General features: G+C 39.9%; 2 protein-coding genes and 8 non-coding genes across 25 annotated transcripts in view; 9 read left to right on the forward strand and 1 right to left on the reverse strand.

The window, feature by feature from the left end:
- Positions 1-70: 70 nt before the first annotated feature.
- Positions 71-9,165, forward strand: Taf1d (TATA-box binding protein associated factor, RNA polymerase I subunit D). Of its 10 annotated transcripts, XM_036193983.1 has the most exons (11): positions 71-528; positions 1,799-1,896; positions 2,571-2,946; positions 4,102-4,277; positions 4,669-4,720; positions 6,453-6,514; positions 7,179-7,219; positions 7,434-7,467; positions 8,347-8,379; positions 8,645-8,688; positions 9,135-9,165. In XM_036193983.1, exons 2-10 carry the CDS (start codon positions 1,826-1,828, stop codon positions 8,655-8,657), a joined length of 858 nt encoding a protein of 285 aa, XP_036049876.1. In that variant the 5' UTR covers positions 71-528; positions 1,799-1,825; the 3' UTR covers positions 8,658-8,688; positions 9,135-9,165. The 10 variants fall into 10 exon arrangements, 7 of the variants coding, with proteins under 7 accessions (XP_036049876.1, XP_036049878.1, XP_036049879.1 ...); XR_004945481.1 differs by lacking the exons at positions 8,347-8,379; positions 8,645-8,688; positions 9,135-9,165 and having other exon boundaries at positions 7,103-7,219; positions 7,434-7,465; XM_036193985.1 differs by having other exon boundaries at positions 7,178-7,219; positions 7,434-9,162.
- Positions 6,212-6,339, forward strand: LOC118588143. The gene has a single exon (XR_004945543.1). It is a non-coding gene; the product is annotated as a small nucleolar RNA SNORA40 (small nucleolar RNA).
- On the forward strand, positions 7,014-7,146 carry LOC118588140. Its single transcript, XR_004945540.1, has one exon. It is a non-coding gene; the product is annotated as a small nucleolar RNA SNORA18 (small nucleolar RNA).
- Positions 7,258-7,330, forward strand: LOC118588152. Its single transcript, XR_004945549.1, has one exon. It is a non-coding gene; the product is annotated as a small nucleolar RNA SNORD5 (small nucleolar RNA).
- LOC118588132 lies at positions 8,074-8,211 on the forward strand. The gene has a single exon (XR_004945533.1). It is a non-coding gene; the product is annotated as a small nucleolar RNA SNORA8 (small nucleolar RNA).
- Positions 8,446-8,578, forward strand: LOC118588136. Its single transcript, XR_004945536.1, has one exon. It is a non-coding gene; the product is annotated as a small nucleolar RNA SNORA1 (small nucleolar RNA).
- On the forward strand, positions 8,755-8,828 carry LOC118588131. Its single transcript, XR_004945532.1, has one exon. It is a non-coding gene; the product is annotated as a small nucleolar RNA Z40 (small nucleolar RNA).
- Positions 9,162-16,675, reverse strand: part of Cep295 (centrosomal protein 295) — a 44,661-nt gene continuing 37,147 nt past the window's right edge. For 2 of the 7 annotated variants that reach the window (XM_036193973.1, XM_036193976.1), the window contains exons 21-29: positions 16,184-16,402; positions 15,145-15,290; positions 12,872-13,016; positions 11,885-12,420; positions 10,978-11,115; positions 10,531-10,624; positions 10,359-10,448; positions 10,182-10,281; positions 9,162-10,103 (exon numbers count right to left, since the gene is read on the reverse strand). In XM_036193973.1, coding sequence (XP_036049866.1) covers positions 9,821-10,103; positions 10,182-10,281; positions 10,359-10,448; positions 10,531-10,624; positions 10,978-11,115; positions 11,885-12,420; positions 12,872-13,016; positions 15,145-15,290; positions 16,184-16,402 — 1,751 coding nt within the window. In that variant the 3' untranslated portion in view covers positions 9,162-9,820. Of the gene's footprint in view, positions 10,104-10,181; positions 10,282-10,358; positions 10,449-10,530; positions 10,625-10,977; positions 11,116-11,884; positions 12,421-12,871; positions 13,017-15,144; positions 15,291-16,183; positions 16,403-16,675 lie in introns of those variants that run through there. The other 5 variants (XM_036193975.1, XM_036193974.1, XM_036193977.1 and 2 more) reach the window with 5 other exon arrangements.
- LOC118588139 lies at positions 9,207-9,327 on the forward strand. Its single transcript, XR_004945539.1, has one exon. It is a non-coding gene; the product is annotated as a small nucleolar RNA SNORA32 (small nucleolar RNA).
- On the forward strand, positions 9,500-9,628 carry LOC118588135. Its single transcript, XR_004945535.1, has one exon. It is a non-coding gene; the product is annotated as a small nucleolar RNA SNORA25 (small nucleolar RNA).

Consider the following 16,675-nt stretch of genomic DNA (forward strand, 5'->3'; position numbering starts at 1 on the left):
ACGCCCACGCACGTGACTGCGCTCTCGTCCCACACGCCGCTAAGAGCTCACGCGAGATTTCAGTCGGTTTAGTCCCGCTGCAGTGAGCAGGAACGTTCTTTTCCGGGCGGTAGAGGAAGAGGACGGCCGTTTCTGCTTTGGGCGCCCGGGTGTGGAGCGACCAACGGGTGGGGGGCTTTGGGGTCCTCGGGCCAGGGCTCTTTGGGCGGCTGTGCACACGGAGTCGGCGCAGTTGTCGGGTGAGGCGCAACGGGCCGGGCTCCGGGGCTTCGCGGGCCGGGCTCCGGGGCTTCGCGGGCCGGGCTCCGGGGCTTCGCGGGCCGAGCGTGGCTCCCGGTCGCTGTCGGGAGATGACAAGGTGTATGCGGCCAGGAAGGGTTTTTTTAGTGTCCTGCCCTGTCTGCCTAAATCTCTTGAGGGCTTAGAAGGTCTCGTCGGTCGGCCCACGGCATATATTCGCACCAGTTGCTGGGCAGTTAGCACGTGGCTTCCAAACTCGCAGTTTCAGAATTTGAAAGCACCATACAGGTAGGATTGATTTCTAGGTAGATTGCTGTACTGTAGTTTGCAATTACCTTAGAATTTCCACACATACATATCGTTGGTGCAAACAGGCCAAGTATGTTATTACATTGAGGTTTTGATGGGTTAATAGTAAAAAACCAATTCATGGCCGGGCGGTGGTGGCGCACGCCTGTAATCCCAGCACTCGGGAGGCAGAGGCAGGTGGATCTCTGAGTTCGAGGCCAGCCTGGTTTACAGAGCTAGTCCAGGACAGGCTCCAAAGCTACAGAGAAACCCAGTCTCGAAAAACCAAAAAAAAAAAAATATATATATATATATATATATAATGGGTATTTCACAATCTAGAGTATTAAACTGTTTTTCTTATCCTTGAAGGTTATGATTAGTTTAGCTCTAGGATTGGTGTAGCCAAGGATAACGTTAACGTTTTTATCCTTTTGTGTGTTTGGTTGTTTTGCCTGCCTGTTAAGTCTGCACCACGTGCGTGCACTGCCCACGGAAGAGCACATAATCCACTAGGACTGGTTACATCCCCTCTGGTTTTCAGAGACGGTATTTCCCTGTGTAACAGTTCTGGCTGTCCTAGCATCTACTTTGTAGATCAGGCTGGTTTCCTAGATCCACCTGCCTCTGCCTCCCGTATGCTGGGATTAAAGGCATGCGCCACCGGCCGGCTCAGCCAGTCCTCTTAATGCTAAGCCATCTCTCCAGTCTCACCCTAGAGATTCTTGTACACTCTTCCCTGACTCTTGGGATTACAGTGATTTTTGAACAGTAATTTTGAGCCACCATCTCTGTGTATACTTAAACTGCCTGAACTGATGATGACGCTCTTGTCTCATCCTTGCAAGTGTTCGCCTTGAAATTAATAATGCTACAATATTGTGTGGCTGGCTGCTGGTAAAGCCACTCAGGTGCTCTTGTTAGGTAGGTTGAGAGAAAACCAAACTTCATTGGAATGTGGTTTCTGTGCTTCCACTTGTAGATTTAAAAAAATACTGTAAATGTATTTCACTATGTGGGGGTATCCAGGAGGCCAAAAAAGCATGGAACTGGAATTAAAGTTGTGAGCCACCCAAAGTGAGTGCTGGGAATTCAATCTGGAAAGTTACTCTTAACTGCTGAGCTCCTCACTTGAAGGTTTTTAAAGATCTAAAGTGGACTATCCTTAGATCAATTTTACCTAAATTCATGTGGTGGTGTGTCGAACTTTTCAGTAGAAGGCTGGGTGTCAGGGAAGGTGCATCAGTCACACTGAAATTTGTAATTGCAGAAAACTGGATAAGGCAAAGAGCAAGTGATGGCTCAACCAGAAGTGAATTCTGTTGACTGCATGACATCTGATAGAGCTGGGGACATTGGAAACCAAAGGTAAGGCATCTTTTGTGTGTAAAGGCCTAGATTCAGTCTATTCACCTGTTCTTTTTTTTTTTTTTTTTTTTTGAGATTAGGTCTCAATAGGTGGCCATGGGTGGTTTCATTCAGATAACCCTGCCTCCTAAGAGCTGGGATTAAAGGCATATTACACACCCTGCAAACTACTGCAGATAACTCCCCAAACTGTAAAAGTGGGACATAGTCTTACTTTAGGAAAATATGTACGTTTACTAAATTGGCCTATTTTTGTCTAGTAGGTAGGTAATGGAAGGTTTAGAAAAGTTAAGCCGATTTGGAGTTTGTTTCTCATGGAAGATAAAATTGAACATTCTAAGTAGCTGTGTGCTTTAGCTGTGATGGCCAGGACACAGTGGCTTAGTGTGTGTGTGTCACACTAACTGGTACTTACTCCATTCTAAAGTGGTGGGTATGATTTGGGGGCTGGCTTTGGAAGGAAGGCACATTGAATTTTTAACGTTTTCTCGGATTTGTCCAATGTGTGAGTGCTTTGCCTACAGTCTGTATCATGTGTTCTTGGGCTCTCATCAGAAGAGGGTGTGGGGCTCTGGGAAACAGGGTTACTAATAACTGACCTGCCTTGCCACTCAGGAATGAGAATTGTTTCTAGTGATAATTCAGTAATGTGGTTTAATTTTTTTTTTTTTTAGTGATGACTCATCTGATAGCTTATTTAAAACACAGTATGTTCCTTCACCTACACAAAGGCAAAGAAATCCTACTGCAAAATGTGTCATTTCATCTGCAAGGGTTGAAACTGACTCATCAAGTGACTCCTCTCTAGAACCAAAGCCTCTGACTTTGAAGGCTATTTTTGAAAGGTTTAAGAAAAAGAAACGGAAAAAGAGAAAGTATAAGCCAAAATTAAGACCAAGAGAAAGACCCCCTGGAATAAAAAATGCTAGAAACCCTAGAAGGTCACAAATAGATGTCAAACAAATTAAAGACAAAGGAGCTGTGTTTCCATTCTTAGAATCTGAAAATGAAAGAAAACCTTTACCTTGGAAGAAACTTTTAACATACGAGGTGAGTCATTCTCATGTAGACAAACACACTAGGTAAAATGGAATGTTTGTGTACCACTCCCAATCCCCCTTTTCAAGACCAGGTTTCCCTGTAAATTCTGGCTGTCCCAGAACTCATAGAAATCTGCCTCCCAAGTTCTGGGATTAAAGGTGTGGTTGTTGGCCACTCTTGAGGTACACCTGGAACAGTGTTACTTTGACAAACAGTGGCTTGTTTCTGAGTGAAGTCTGCAGATTTAGAGAATAATGCTCCAAGATTGTTTGTATGCAGAAAATTGCTTCATCTTACAGTCTAAACTACTCTCAAGCATGCAATACTGAAGGTTCCATTTCAGTAGCCCAAGTCAGACCTGTCATTTCAAAGTAAGGTTACCATTTCTTAAAGCCCATTCTTAGAAGTATCCAGAAAGGGCTTTGGAATAGGAACGTGAAAGACGCTGCTTTCTAGCTGGTCATGTGCATTGTTAACCTAGGAGCCCTTGCCCAAGGAATAGTACCACCTACAATCTAGGCAATCTCTACACAATAATAGTAGCAGACCCTAGTTGAGGATCCCTGCTCAGGTGATTCTGAGCAATGTCAAATTGAGTTAAAGCTAACTAGGACAAGGGCTGGAGAGGTTCATAGCACTGGCTGTTCTTCCAGAGTAGCCAGGTTCAATGCCCAGTATTTTATGTGGTCTCTCACAGGTATCTGTAACCCCAGTGATGCTCTCTTCTGGTCTCTGAGGGCACCAGGCATGTAGTAGTGCTTTGATAGGCAATCAAAACACCCATACACATGAAATCAAGAATACCTAGATATTAGGGTTTTCAAATATTTGAGCATTAAATGTTACAAAAATACAAATGATCCTTATTTGGAATTTGTTATCAGAAAGGATTAATGTAGTCATTCTTTTCATGTGTGTGCATGTGCAAACTTAGCAAACTTGCCAATTTAGGTTGTCTTACTATTCAGCTTGTTGTTCTTGGGGTACTGTCTTCACCTTCCAAGACTGGAATTACAGTAGAACCACTGTGTACATTCAGCATTCACATGGTTTCTGTGCTTCCAAATCTGGTCTTGATGTACAGTGTGAACCATCGCCCAGCCCCTTGTAGAATTTCAAGCTTGATTATCATTAAATTTAAGGAATTGTGTATCTAACTTGCAGCAAGCTGTTGCAAGAGGATTTTTTCACCACATTGAAAAACTGAAGTATGAGCACCACCTTAAGGAATGCTTGGAGCAAATGCATGCTGGGGAAGATTTAGAAAAGGAAGACCTTGACAGCCGGAGACACAAATACATGGATGATGATGGTCCTCTTTCTCCTATTGAAGAGCCTTTGTAAGTTGAACCTTGAAGAGTAATTTGCTCCTAGGTTTGTGTTTTGTGTGTGTGTGTGTTTTAAAGATAACTTAAATATCTTATTGCAGATTTAACTAGTTTTGAGACTGTCTCACAACTTTGTGGCTTTGGCCTACACTCAGATTTACCTACCTCTCTATCTCCCAAGTGCTAGGATTAAAGACATGTTGATGGACTAACCATCTAGTGATAAAATGCTTAAACATGTAATCATAGCACACGTAGGATTGTTTAATAATTGGATATAGGCACAGGACATTAGTTCAGAGAGTTACAGGCAGGATGTTATGCTTTCCTTAGAGCATAGATTTCAGTAGTGTAGAATATAAAGAGGTAAGATTTGTGACAGTTTTTTTACTTAATATTGCAGAACAGAAGATGAGGCAACAAATCCCGAGTCTGGATGTGATATCAAATTGGTTGTAAGTGGCTGATTTTCACTGTTTATGGAATGTATAAGTTATATACAGTGGTTTCTATTACAATTCCATTTAAACTAGGAAATAAGAATGAAAATACTCTAGAATATTTAATATTGAGCTTTTTTCTTTTTTTGTGGCTCTTCTGCTTATCCCTGATGATGGGATTCAAAGCTCAGGACCTTGTCTGTGTATTCACATTTATGACAAGGCATCCTACTGCTGAGCTATAGCCCCATCTTTGAATATTTGTATGCAGGTATAGGTATGGGTATACATGTGTGTAGGCCAGACGTCAGTGTCACTTCTCCATTTTATCACAGATATCAATGAGCCCTGAGACCATAGACCAGTGGATTAATCTGCCAGCACTGTTTGTTCTTGCTATAGGCTTATGCAATTTTCAGTACTAAGTATGTAGGTGTTATGCCTACACGTATGTCTATACCATGTGCATGCCTGATACCTGGGGATGCCAAAATTGGGCATAGGTTCCTTGGAACTAGAGTAATATACATGTGGGTGCTTGGAATTGAATCTTAGTCCTCTGTAAGGAAGAGAAGCCAGTGTTCATAACCACTGAGTGATCTCTCCACTTCCCATTAAAATACTTTGTAATGAATATTTAATTAGTCTCATGTGCTATGTAGGCTGTCAAGTGAGAAAATAGTGTAGGTGTTTATTTGGACTTTAAGGAATAGATGTAGCACTCACCCACTTGTCATTGGTGAACTTAGTTACTAACTGATTTTTCTGTTAAATGCAGGAAGACAGTTGCTTCATAATAAGCTCAGAATTTCCAAAGAAAAATTTAGAGCAAGAGAAGAGTAAGAAAGAGTCTACATTCTCTAAAAAACCTAAGGCCAATGAAATTGCACAGAGAGAGCATGGAAGGGCCTGGAAAGGAGATGTATATACAAATATCAAAGAAGGTAAAGAGCACTCAGAAAAAAGAAACAACAGGAAGACATGACTATAGGTGATTTTGTGTGCCAACTAGATGAAGAAACAACGTGAGCCAGCCTGGGAAAGAAGCCACAAATTACTGGGAAAAGCCATTCATTACTTACTAATTTCAAGTGTGATTTTGATGCTAGAAGAAAAGTGTGAATATAAAGACCCACACACATCTTGCTGATTTCAGCCTGTGTGAGTGTTTAGCCATAGTGTATGTGTGTACGCTATGCATCCTGGTACCCAAGGTCAGAAGATGACTTACAAGATGGTTATTAACCAGCCATTTCATGGGTAATGAGAGCCAAATCATAATCCTGTAAGAGTTCTCTTATCTGAATCTCCTTTTCACATACCTTCTCTCAAACACAGCTTTTAGGATGCTACAACCCATGTGCCAGCTTCTGGCCAGGTGTATAACTTGAGTGGAATAAGAGCGTGTCTTCCCTCCCCTAGGATGCTTTGAATATTGCCATTATTCATATTATAGTCAGAGTTGGAAGCTGGCTTTTGTGTCTGATTTCTATGGCCTTGTTTGGCAGCACTTGTGTATGTTTTTGTTCAGCTGGTGGACAAAGGCAGGCTAGACAGGTGCAACAATAAATCCTCTTTTGCAACCCAGAACTCATTGTTCAGTATGAGTTTTGATACATACAAGAAGGAATATAGGACAGCACAAAGGGATTATGGTACTGATGAGGTTGGTTCTAACTGTCCTATAATTTAAAGGCATAGGGAACAATAAGAAAGGCCCAATGTGACGAATATTTCTTTTTTAAAGGCTTGTCTTGATTATGAAGGCAGAATTGAAGATACCTGCGAATGGATGTTTGTTTCAGTATAGTAAGTAGCATACTGAATTTATATCTTCATTATATTTGTGATGCCAGTTATATTCTGTGAAAGTTTTATTAAGAGCGCTCTAGCTTTCAAGAAATCGTTGAGCATGTTCAAGTGTGCATATTTAGAAACAGTAATTTGAAATGTTTAACAGGATAATTAATGCAAGAATAAGCACTGAAGGCAATAAGGTCTCATACTTGAGTTAAAACATTACCCTGTAAACTTTGTGAAACATTGTATAATTACAGCAGAAATTTGTAACAATCTTGAATACATGTAATTTTCAAAAGTGTCAATACTGTCCTTAAAAAAAAATCAGACTGTCTTGATGAAAATTTACTTTGTACTGGTGCTTAAAACAGCTGGTAAAGAATCCATACCATGTGCTGAGTATAAGAATGAGCTTCACTAGGCAAGTGTTCTGAGATTACTTTTTGTGATTTCCTTAAGGTCCTAATTGTAGATGTTCATATAGAAGTTGGCATCACACTGTTTTCCTTTTGAGGTCTATCCCGATGGGGCTTCCCTAATAGCCACGCATCGTTGGAAACGCCTCATATAGTAACTTGTGGTTTGCTTGATTCACAGGACTGCTTATTAGGTCTGTGGAAAGGAGGAACTACAAGACATTTAAGAAATATGAAACACTAATATTTCATTCAGTTTTTTTTATTTCAGGCACTGGCATATCTTTCAAAAAATTAGGTAAGTTTGGCACTGTATCTTGGGAAAACATAGTTACAGTTCAGATGATGAATTAAAACTGTTCAACTGCTGAATGATACAGACATGAACTAAAACTTAATTCTGATAGAACTGGCTACAGCTATTAAGTCTGGACAGTGAACATAGACTATATAATTTATAATTGGGAATCCTATCATCCTGTTTTAAAGAAATCTTATGTACTATTTTCTAGGAATGAATATTAGCAGAACTCTTCAAACATGTTGGTAAGTGAAACTAAGTTTCTGTTTTAGTTTCAGTGTCTCATGCCCCAGGTGTTACATGGTATAGTTCCCAGCAAAGGCAATTGCTGTGTATAGACTAGAAAAAAAACCTTTGTGCCCTCATGTCAGTCAAAGTGCCTAGAAATACTTGATCAATAGGAATATTGTTCTTTTAACACACCATGTACAGTGTGCATGTCCTACTCCTGTAATTGTAGGAATTAGGAGCCTGAAGGCGGAAGGATCCAAGTTAGAGGCCAGCCTAGGAAACTATTGGAAACTTGCCTCAGAAAATAAAAGTTCTTGCTGGCTAGATAGCTAGCAGATAAAGTAATTGGTCCTAGAACACTACAGTTCAGAACCCTAGAAGCTAGGCCAGTATGATAGCCAAATCTGGGAACTCTGGGTTCAGTGAAAACCTCAGAAAAACAGCGTGCACGTATGTCTGTGTTCCCAAAGAGAAGAGAAACAGTTAAAGTTTGTTTTGGGCACTTTTCCAGTGTGGGTGGGAATGAAGAATCAGATGGGATTCTGAATCACCTGCATAAATGAACAGCCCCCTTAATTAGTTTCTTCATTAGGAGCACCAGGCTGTGGGTTTTAGGAATTGGCACTGCATGGTATCTGCACTCAGCAGTTCTTTCCTGCTGTTGTGTTCAAAAGACAGTGCAATAGAAATTCACTATCTGGCATCGTTGGTTTCTTGGCTTTGTGCATGTTAAACCTGGTATTTCTAATGATACAGTTATTATTTTATACGGGGTATATTTATTGTGGCTATGGGTGTCCTGTGGAGGTCAGAGCATGATTCTGGAGAATAGCTGGTACGCTCGGTGGGCAAGCATTGACACTTGCTGAATGAATCTCTCCTTTACTTCCTAGGATGTCAACAAGTGAGAGGCCTACATTAAAATGGTAAGGCATTGTTTGCTTCTAGCTGGTTTTACTTGATGAATAATGTGTGAGACTTGCAACTTACTGAGCCTCATTCTACATAAGAATGGGCACTGTCATTCAGTGTCCAGAACTGGTTAATGTGGCTAAATTGAGGCACAGGTCATGCTTCCATCACAGTAGATGTATTACAGTGGTGACAATGAGACCTGTAACATTTTGCCTCTTGTGTGAAGACATAATGATTCATTTCACAATACTTAATCTATGATCATCAAACTTTTAGGTTCCTAAAGTAAATCATTTGAAGGAGTCACCAGTAATCTTCTGGTAAGATGTTAACTTTATGTACACCATTATAGTTAGATGACAAGGTACTGGAATTTGCTGTCAGAGACATGTTGTGATGATGGGCAAAAATGTTCAACTGCTCTGAATGGGCTGAGTGAAATTAGCCTTTCTGAACATCCACTTTTGGTGGGTCTCTCCAGATACCATCTATGTAGATAAGGATATAGACTCAAAGGATTGATTTATTTGATCTTGGGAGGTCTATTCCTTTAATTATGAGGATCTTGGAAGTTGTGCAGTTATCTTTACCTACTCGGGGGTTACAAGTGTGAGCAAGACAGTCTGGCTTGGTAGCCTGCTACGAACTAACGGTTCTGCCTTATCCAGGGCAGTTTTAACACAACCATTTTTGGGCAGTGGATTTTAGAAAAACTTCAACATTGGTAATGCTTACAACCATGTGAATTTAAAACATTTTCCCACAGGTAGAAAACTGAATTTTTCATGAAAAGAAAGAATAAAGGCAAGTAGTCATTTTAATGTTATTTTTTATATAATGGTCATTACCAAGGCTTTGAGAATTTAAGTTTCTCATTTGCTGTGGACATGACCATAAAACAATTCCCATTAGGTTTTCTATGTGCTACTTGGTTGGCAGTTAACCTGTTGGGGACATTTTGTTTCTGATGAGTAAATCTCTTCTCAGTTACTAATGACTGTTTCTGAGGTAGATGGCCCTAGAATGCTCAGCTGCTTACTCTTCCCATGTTCTTGTCCTGCAGGGCTGGTAATTAACACTGGACTGAGCATCCTTGGGAGAGGAAAGGTATATATACAAGAAAGACAGTGAAGGTCATTTCAAAGAGGGCTTATTGGATCGTGAAACCAAAAGCTCTTAACGCTGTGACCAGAGATTGATGTTCTCTACAGAACAAAACAAGCACTCAATAGTGCTGTGTTTTTCTGAGAAGATACATGCATGTCCCTGAGTCAAGTTTTAAGAGTCAAGTTTTAAGAGTTTAACTTAAAACTTAACTCTCTCTTCAGAAATCCTGAACCCATGTGACCTGGATGAATGGAAGAGCAACTAAATAGAAAATTTATTTAAATAAAAATTGTTAAATAAAAATTTATTGTTTGCAATAAATAATTTTGTCTAGTTTTTTATACATTAAACTAAAAGAAAACCCTTTACACGGTTACTAAAAGAAAACCCTTTACACAGTTTGTAGGAAGTCAGCATGTATTTTTGGCTCGAAGTTTCTCTAGTGTTTTCTGCAGAAAGAATGAAAATTAAATTTAGCTGTTTTGTTGGAGTTAGCACCTCTGAGGGTAAAAACTGGCTCCTGCTCACCTTATGAAATTCTTTTGCCCTTGCTTTATTTTGGGCATGGACTTCTTGCTTTGCCTTTTCTTCTCTTTGCTGTCTTACCTCAGCTAACTGCTTGTATAATCTGTAAGATGGGTACGTGGAATTAAATGGGCATCAGTGGCCAAACACTAGAAGCAAAATGAACAACAAAACCCCATACCTTAGTGCCCTTTGGTGAGTGAGGGCTTGTCTGGCCTTTTTCTCTTCAGGGAGAGGTGCTCTAACTTTATTCACACCTTTCAGGCGGCTTAGGGATGAACCTGAGATCAAGGGATGGATTGATTAAAGGGTTGGTCACATAAACATTCCTAATACCTGTTGCCAGAGTCATGCATACCTGTTTGAGGGAGTTGAATTTTATTCCGCATTTCTCTCTGTCTCTGGTAGGATTGCCCCATACATGTATTTTTCCTTTTCATTGGTGAGGCTGTAAATTAAAGAACTCTTTATGAATATCCTCATTTCACTTAAACATTAGGGGCTGATATTATACTAGATACTGCACTTACCTGAAAGTGTCACTTGGGGTTGATTTATACAAGGCTCTGATAGAGCTCCATAATCAGAGGTTTCTGTTGGAGATGGAGGCAGAAACACACCTGCCTAAATTTTGAGAAAGTCGCTAAGTTTTGCTGTGGCACTGAGGCTTTTCCTTGTATGTAAGACTGCTGGCCTCAAACCAAATCCACTCCCACCCCCAGTCTTCCTTTGTAGACCCCTGAACTAGTGGATGTGCCTAGGTAGCTTGTGTACTTAATGTGAGCTGTTGTCACCAACTTTGCCAAAGTGCCAAGAAGTTTCCTGTGTAATTCTGTGGCTGAGCACATGAATTAGAGATCGACTTAACCTGTTTTCAATGGTTTAAGGGTAGCATAAAAACCTGCTGTACTTGACTAATAATCCTGCTCTGTGTTCTAATGAGAAGGACAGAAAGTCCAGAACTTAGGGGTATTTACCTGGAAACAGCTTTGTGTTTCATTGTCACTTTCTTCAAGGGTTAAGTTTGCAAGATCTGTTTCAGCAATGCTGATATCACTGGTGCTTACCAGAGTGAGGTCTGGTTCTTCCATTATACCATAGCCAGACTCTGTTTCCTGTGTAACAATTCAAATGAGAGGAATGTGTCATACATAAATTAGGTTTCAACACTTAATTTGGAAGACCTTATGGGACTGGGGTATATTCAGGGCATGTATGGGAGCAATGATAAGTTTAACCTAAATGTGGACTGAAGTATCTTTGTGTACATGTTCATGTATGCAGGGCCAAAGAAATCAACTTCTGACATAAGTGTGAAGAGGTAGGGTCTCCTGGCTGTCCTCAGGACATTATCTGTCCCCTTTTGAGGTTCTGTTCATGTTTGATTTAATACTAAGTCTCACACAATGAGAAGTCCCTTTTTTCCCACCCAACCTACTCTAGTCCACTTTCTGGATCTTGTACACATATACAATAACACACATACATTTAAGTATTTTTCAGAACTCTGATGGGAATATCCTTAGTGTCCAATAACCATGGAATTTATGTATGACACGTTCCTCTCATTTTGAATTGTTACACAGGAAACAGGAGATTAATCCCATAAGGAATTAATGGAGTGTGCCATAGCATCAGGCCAATCTTTGTTTTGACAGATTTTGGCTGACCAGCAACTGCAGACATCTGTCCATCTCTGCCTTCCCAGCTCTTAGATGTAACTGCCATTCCTCCAGCCACAGTATGTAGTAGAAAGTGGAAACCACAGCTAGTTGACTATAAGCTTAGAACTAAACTTCTGCTAAAAGGATAAGCCAAGCCAGATGTGCTGGAAGGATTTCTCATGAAAAGTGATTAAGTGTTATACAAAACACACCTACTTACCCAGATGGGAATAGACCTCTGAAATGACTTAGATTTTGTGATGTGTTCTGCTTGTGCTAGCTGAGATAGGTTTCTTTCCGTTTTAATTTGAAGACTCAGTGAATTTCCCTCCGAGTCCATTTCTACATGTGGATTTATAGCTTCATTTTCATCTTTAGTGAGTCTTTGGCTTTCTGACACTGTAACCACTTTCTTTGACAGTTCTTTAAAGCCTGGCATTTCTTCTTTGCTTTCTAATTGTTTTCCTGAGCACTCACTAGAGATGGAACCACATGGAGTGCTGTGCTGGTGTAACTGATCAAATACAGTAGCATCATCAGGTGAACAGCAGACTGGACTCAGATTCTCTGTCGAGGACTGAAAATGAACACTTTTTTTCTTACTTTGTGGTATTTCAGTCTGTTCAGAGTAGTTCTGGTTTTCCATGCTTTGGTAAATACCTCTTGCTTCGATGCTGTAAATACTTGGTAGATCAGCATGTTGGCTTTCCTGTGAAGAGAATTCTGGTAGAAGCTGCTGAAAAGATTGTGCAGATCCTGCATTAAAAAAGTTTCAGTCAGCATAAACACTGTATAGAGAAGAGAAAGTCACATTTTAAGTTAAATTGCAGTTAGGTTTTATGATCTATAGTTTTAGGTGGGAAAGTTGATATATATATAAACATAAAGCACAGTGGTCAGTGATTTTCAAAAAAGTATTCCTAATATCAACTAAAATCCATGGTTATTGGACACTAAGGATATTCCCATCAGAGTTCTGAAAAATACTTAAGTGTATGTGTGTAAGTGTGTACAAGATCCAGAAAGAGGACTAGAGTAGGTTGGGTGGGGAAAAAAGGGACTTCTCATTGTGTGAGACTTAATATTAAATCAAACATGAATAGAACCTCAAAAGGGGACAGATTAAGAAAGACATGAGAGATAAATGCCAAAGAAACGAAGTGAGTCTTGGAGTTCATTTATCTATCTCTAACTTAGTTACACATACCCTCAGCAGCAAAAGTCTGAGCTGCATCGTGAGCCAGGTGAACATCAGGATGCTGGTTTAGTCTTGAGTTAGAAGAATGCAAGTTGGCCCTCAGTGCTGTGAAACAAACTGTGGTTGTGGATGAGACCTTAACATCGGAGCTCTGCTGAGAACAGTAAGAGAAAGGCTGGAATACTGATTCTGTATTACCAGTCAAATCACCCACATGTCTTTAATACTGTTTTTCCTTCACTACACTTTACCATTATAATCACGGTGTTGTGATGGCTAAAGAAACTCCATTCCACCCTCCTAAATTCCTGAAAGATGAACTAGCGACCTGTACCCTGCCCAGAATGGTATAACTGCTGTGAGATAATGAAGTTGCTCTGGTTTCTGTAAACCCACTTAATGCCAAGCTAGACAGCTCCTTTGTCAATGTGTACAAGGGGGAGAAGGACAGCACCTCATGTAGCTGCAAATTCCATAAAATCGTAACTGGTCTTTAACCTTAAAAGCCCCCTAGTCCCTTTTGTGCAGCACACAAGGCTGTTGCCCTGCTAACAGTATTAATAAATTAATCTACTTATAATTTGGATTGAGTCTGTTGTCTTTTCCTAGAGGTCTTTAGTGAACTCTGTAATAGCGTGCTTATTGATAAATCTAATGGCTTCTTGGTGTTGGAGAATGAATGCAATGACCTATGCTCAATTCAGTCTAAGTTCCCAAACCCCTGAAAAAGACATAGATCACTTAATTTTTTTTTTTTTTCCCTGATAAATAGGAACTATGTAGAACAGATGGGCTGGCAAGATGGTTTAGCATACAAAGGCAATTGCTGCTATGCCCAATGGTCTGACTTGATCTCCAAGACCCACAATGTAAGAAGACTCCCCAAAGCTGTCCTCTGACCTCGACGACATTTCACACCATAACACAAGCACATGGTACACACACACAGTAAATGTAAAGAACCACCTACAGTCTACATACAGGATTACAAAGTCCCACATTTGGGCTTGTCTTTATAACTGACATTTTTAAGATTCTGTGAAATATTTAACTTTTACAATATGTCAACAGATTAAGATAAAATCTGAGTAAGAACTAAACCAAAACACTAAAACATAAGGTCCCTATGGGATCATACATACAAGCTAGACATGAGGCTGACTGACATAAGGCCATCTCTGTAGCATGCTGGCCTCCATCCCTCAAGTGCTTCCAAATTCTGGGATTACAAGTGTGCATGGCTTCACCTGTGTTTTTACATCAGAAATTAGAAAATGAGGATGTGTCTGTATGTGTACATACCTAGTGCCTAAGTAGTCCAAGATTCTCATTTAATTGATCGGGTGCAATATGTATGCTAGGATATATATATATATATATATATATATGTGTGTGTGTGTGTGTGTGTTTAGAAATTTAGTAATCAAGCTGGAGAGATGGCTCAGGAGTTAAGAGCACTGGCTGCTCTTCAGAGGACCCGGGTTCAGTTCCCAGCACCCACATGGCAGTTTACAACTCTGTAACTCTAGTTCCAGGGACCCTAACATCCTTACAGAGACATATATGCAGGTAGAACACCAATGCACTTAAAAATAAATCTTAAAAAAAAAAAAAAAAATTAGTAATCTACATTTAGTGTACTAATATTTAAAACAGTAAAATATACCAAAACTGATACAAATAAAAAGTGTGACTAGCTGGGTGGTAGTGGCGCACACCTTTAATCCCAGCATTTAGGAGGCAGAGGCAGACGGATCTCTGTGAGTTTGAGGCCAGCCTGGGCTACAGAGTGATTTCCAGGAAAGGCACACAGCTACACAGGGAAACCCTGTCTTGAAAAAACAAAAAAAAAAAAAAAAAAAAAAAAAAGGGACTAAATATAATGTGTATATTAACACTCACTTCTGTGACAGTTTCATCCATATATATACAAAGAATTACAGTCATCCCCATCCCCTGCTGCTCTTTCCTTCTCCCTCCTCCCACTGAGTCCCTTCTGCCCACTTTCAGGTCTTCTGTGTTGAGTTTAACTAGGGTTGCTTGCACAAACACAGATGGAGGGCTATTTGCTGGAGCACGGACGTGTGAAGAAAGTGACATTCTTTTCTAGTATTAAGAAACGACTCAGGGTAAGCATGGTGGTGCACACCCAGAACCCCAGCACATGCACAGGAGGGTCAGACTGTTTTGGCAGTACATCCAGTTTCACCTTGGACTACGAAAAAGTACAAAATGAAAAATCAACTGTTCATCAGTATTCACTGCAATGAACTTTAATTTACCTCGTAAAAGTCCCTGTTGTCTTGAGAAATTCCAGAGGATGATGATAAGTCAAAATCTAGATATGGTTCTAAGGGTTTAAAGAGCTGACGATGTAAGTGTGGAAATATATGTTCCAATTCTGGAAAGTCAAGGTCCACAGCTGGAACTTTTGAGTGGGGGAAAAAAATAAGTTTAATTTAAAAATGTGATGAAACCTGGCAAAGGAGTCCTGAGAACTCATTAGCGATTTTAAACATTTCTAATATGGCAGGATTACTTCCGTTTGTTTTCCATGCTCACCAGATGCATTCAAAGTAAGTTCAATCATGATTGTTCCCCAGGTATAAAATGGAATCTTCTAGGACAAAAGCTAAAATACAAATCTCCATTCTACCAGCTTCAAAGGCTTGTCGGGTTAATTAGGAAGAGCAGGCTACATAAGACTACATGGGAAACTTAACTATAGGCTTTGAGCTCTTACTTAGCTCATTTCATGGTCAAGGGTTGAAAATGACAAAGGTTCACTGTCGTCTTTGTTGCTGGGGTGCATGTACTGTACTTTATGTGCACATCTCATTTAATTTCGATTTCTCTTTTATGGAAGAAAAGGTCTCATAGCCAGGAAATGCTCTAAATCTCACTGAAATCCCTGCCCGAGTTGTAGGGAGATGTCCTCATTAATCTCTTTAGGCTCTTCAAGCTGCTTTTTTTTTTTTTTTTTTTTTTTTAATTAAAAAAAATTATATTCATTGTGCTTGTGTGTAGGTCAGAGATAATTTCCAGAAGTCAGTTTTCTCCTTTAAACGTGTAAGTTCTGGGGATTGAACTCAGATAGATCATAGGTTGATAGCAAGTACACTTAATGCCAAGCCATCTGGCTGGCCCCTTCTATTCTTCCATTAAAGTGCTCCCAGATGCCCTGTCTCATAAATACCCTCAATATTATCTGTGGCATAAATGATAGCAGGCCATAAAAAAGATGAAACTCAACAATACATAAAACCAAAAATGATGAAAGGTGAAGAGCTAAAAAAAATAGTCTTTTAAAATGATTTTTACCCTGCAAGTCTCTTTTTTCAGGTATCAGATTTGCTTCATTTATATCCTTGTCTCTGATCTGCTGAACACTTGTGTGATCGGATGCCCTTTCTTCCTCCGTGGGCAACAGAGATCCATTAGCACCCGAGGTGTGCAGCTGCTGACAAATACCTTGTTTACTGGTAGATTGCTTACTGGTAGATTCTTGTTCTTGATGCTCCATCTGTTCCAAAAATGACTCTAAAATCGAGTACAATGAAAACAGTCAATTAACATTTATAATACATTAAGTTAATGTCTGGGTACTTCCTCACAAACATAATGTGTCATAGCAGTATATATTGCTGAGATTGGGGCAACCAAGAAATCTGTTCAGAGAGATTTCCACTAAATGGAAAAATGTGCCAAAGAGCATGAGTGATTTTTAGAATATCACACTGTATGGTATCTGTTCAACACCAGTGTTTGCCTTTGTTGACTTGAGACAGCTTCTCCCCTAAACACATCACCTAG

The sequence above is a fragment of the Onychomys torridus genome, chromosome 7 (genome assembly GCF_903995425.1).
Source record: "Onychomys torridus chromosome 7, mOncTor1.1, whole genome shotgun sequence".
Classification (NCBI taxonomy): domain Eukaryota; kingdom Metazoa; phylum Chordata; class Mammalia; order Rodentia; family Cricetidae; genus Onychomys; species Onychomys torridus.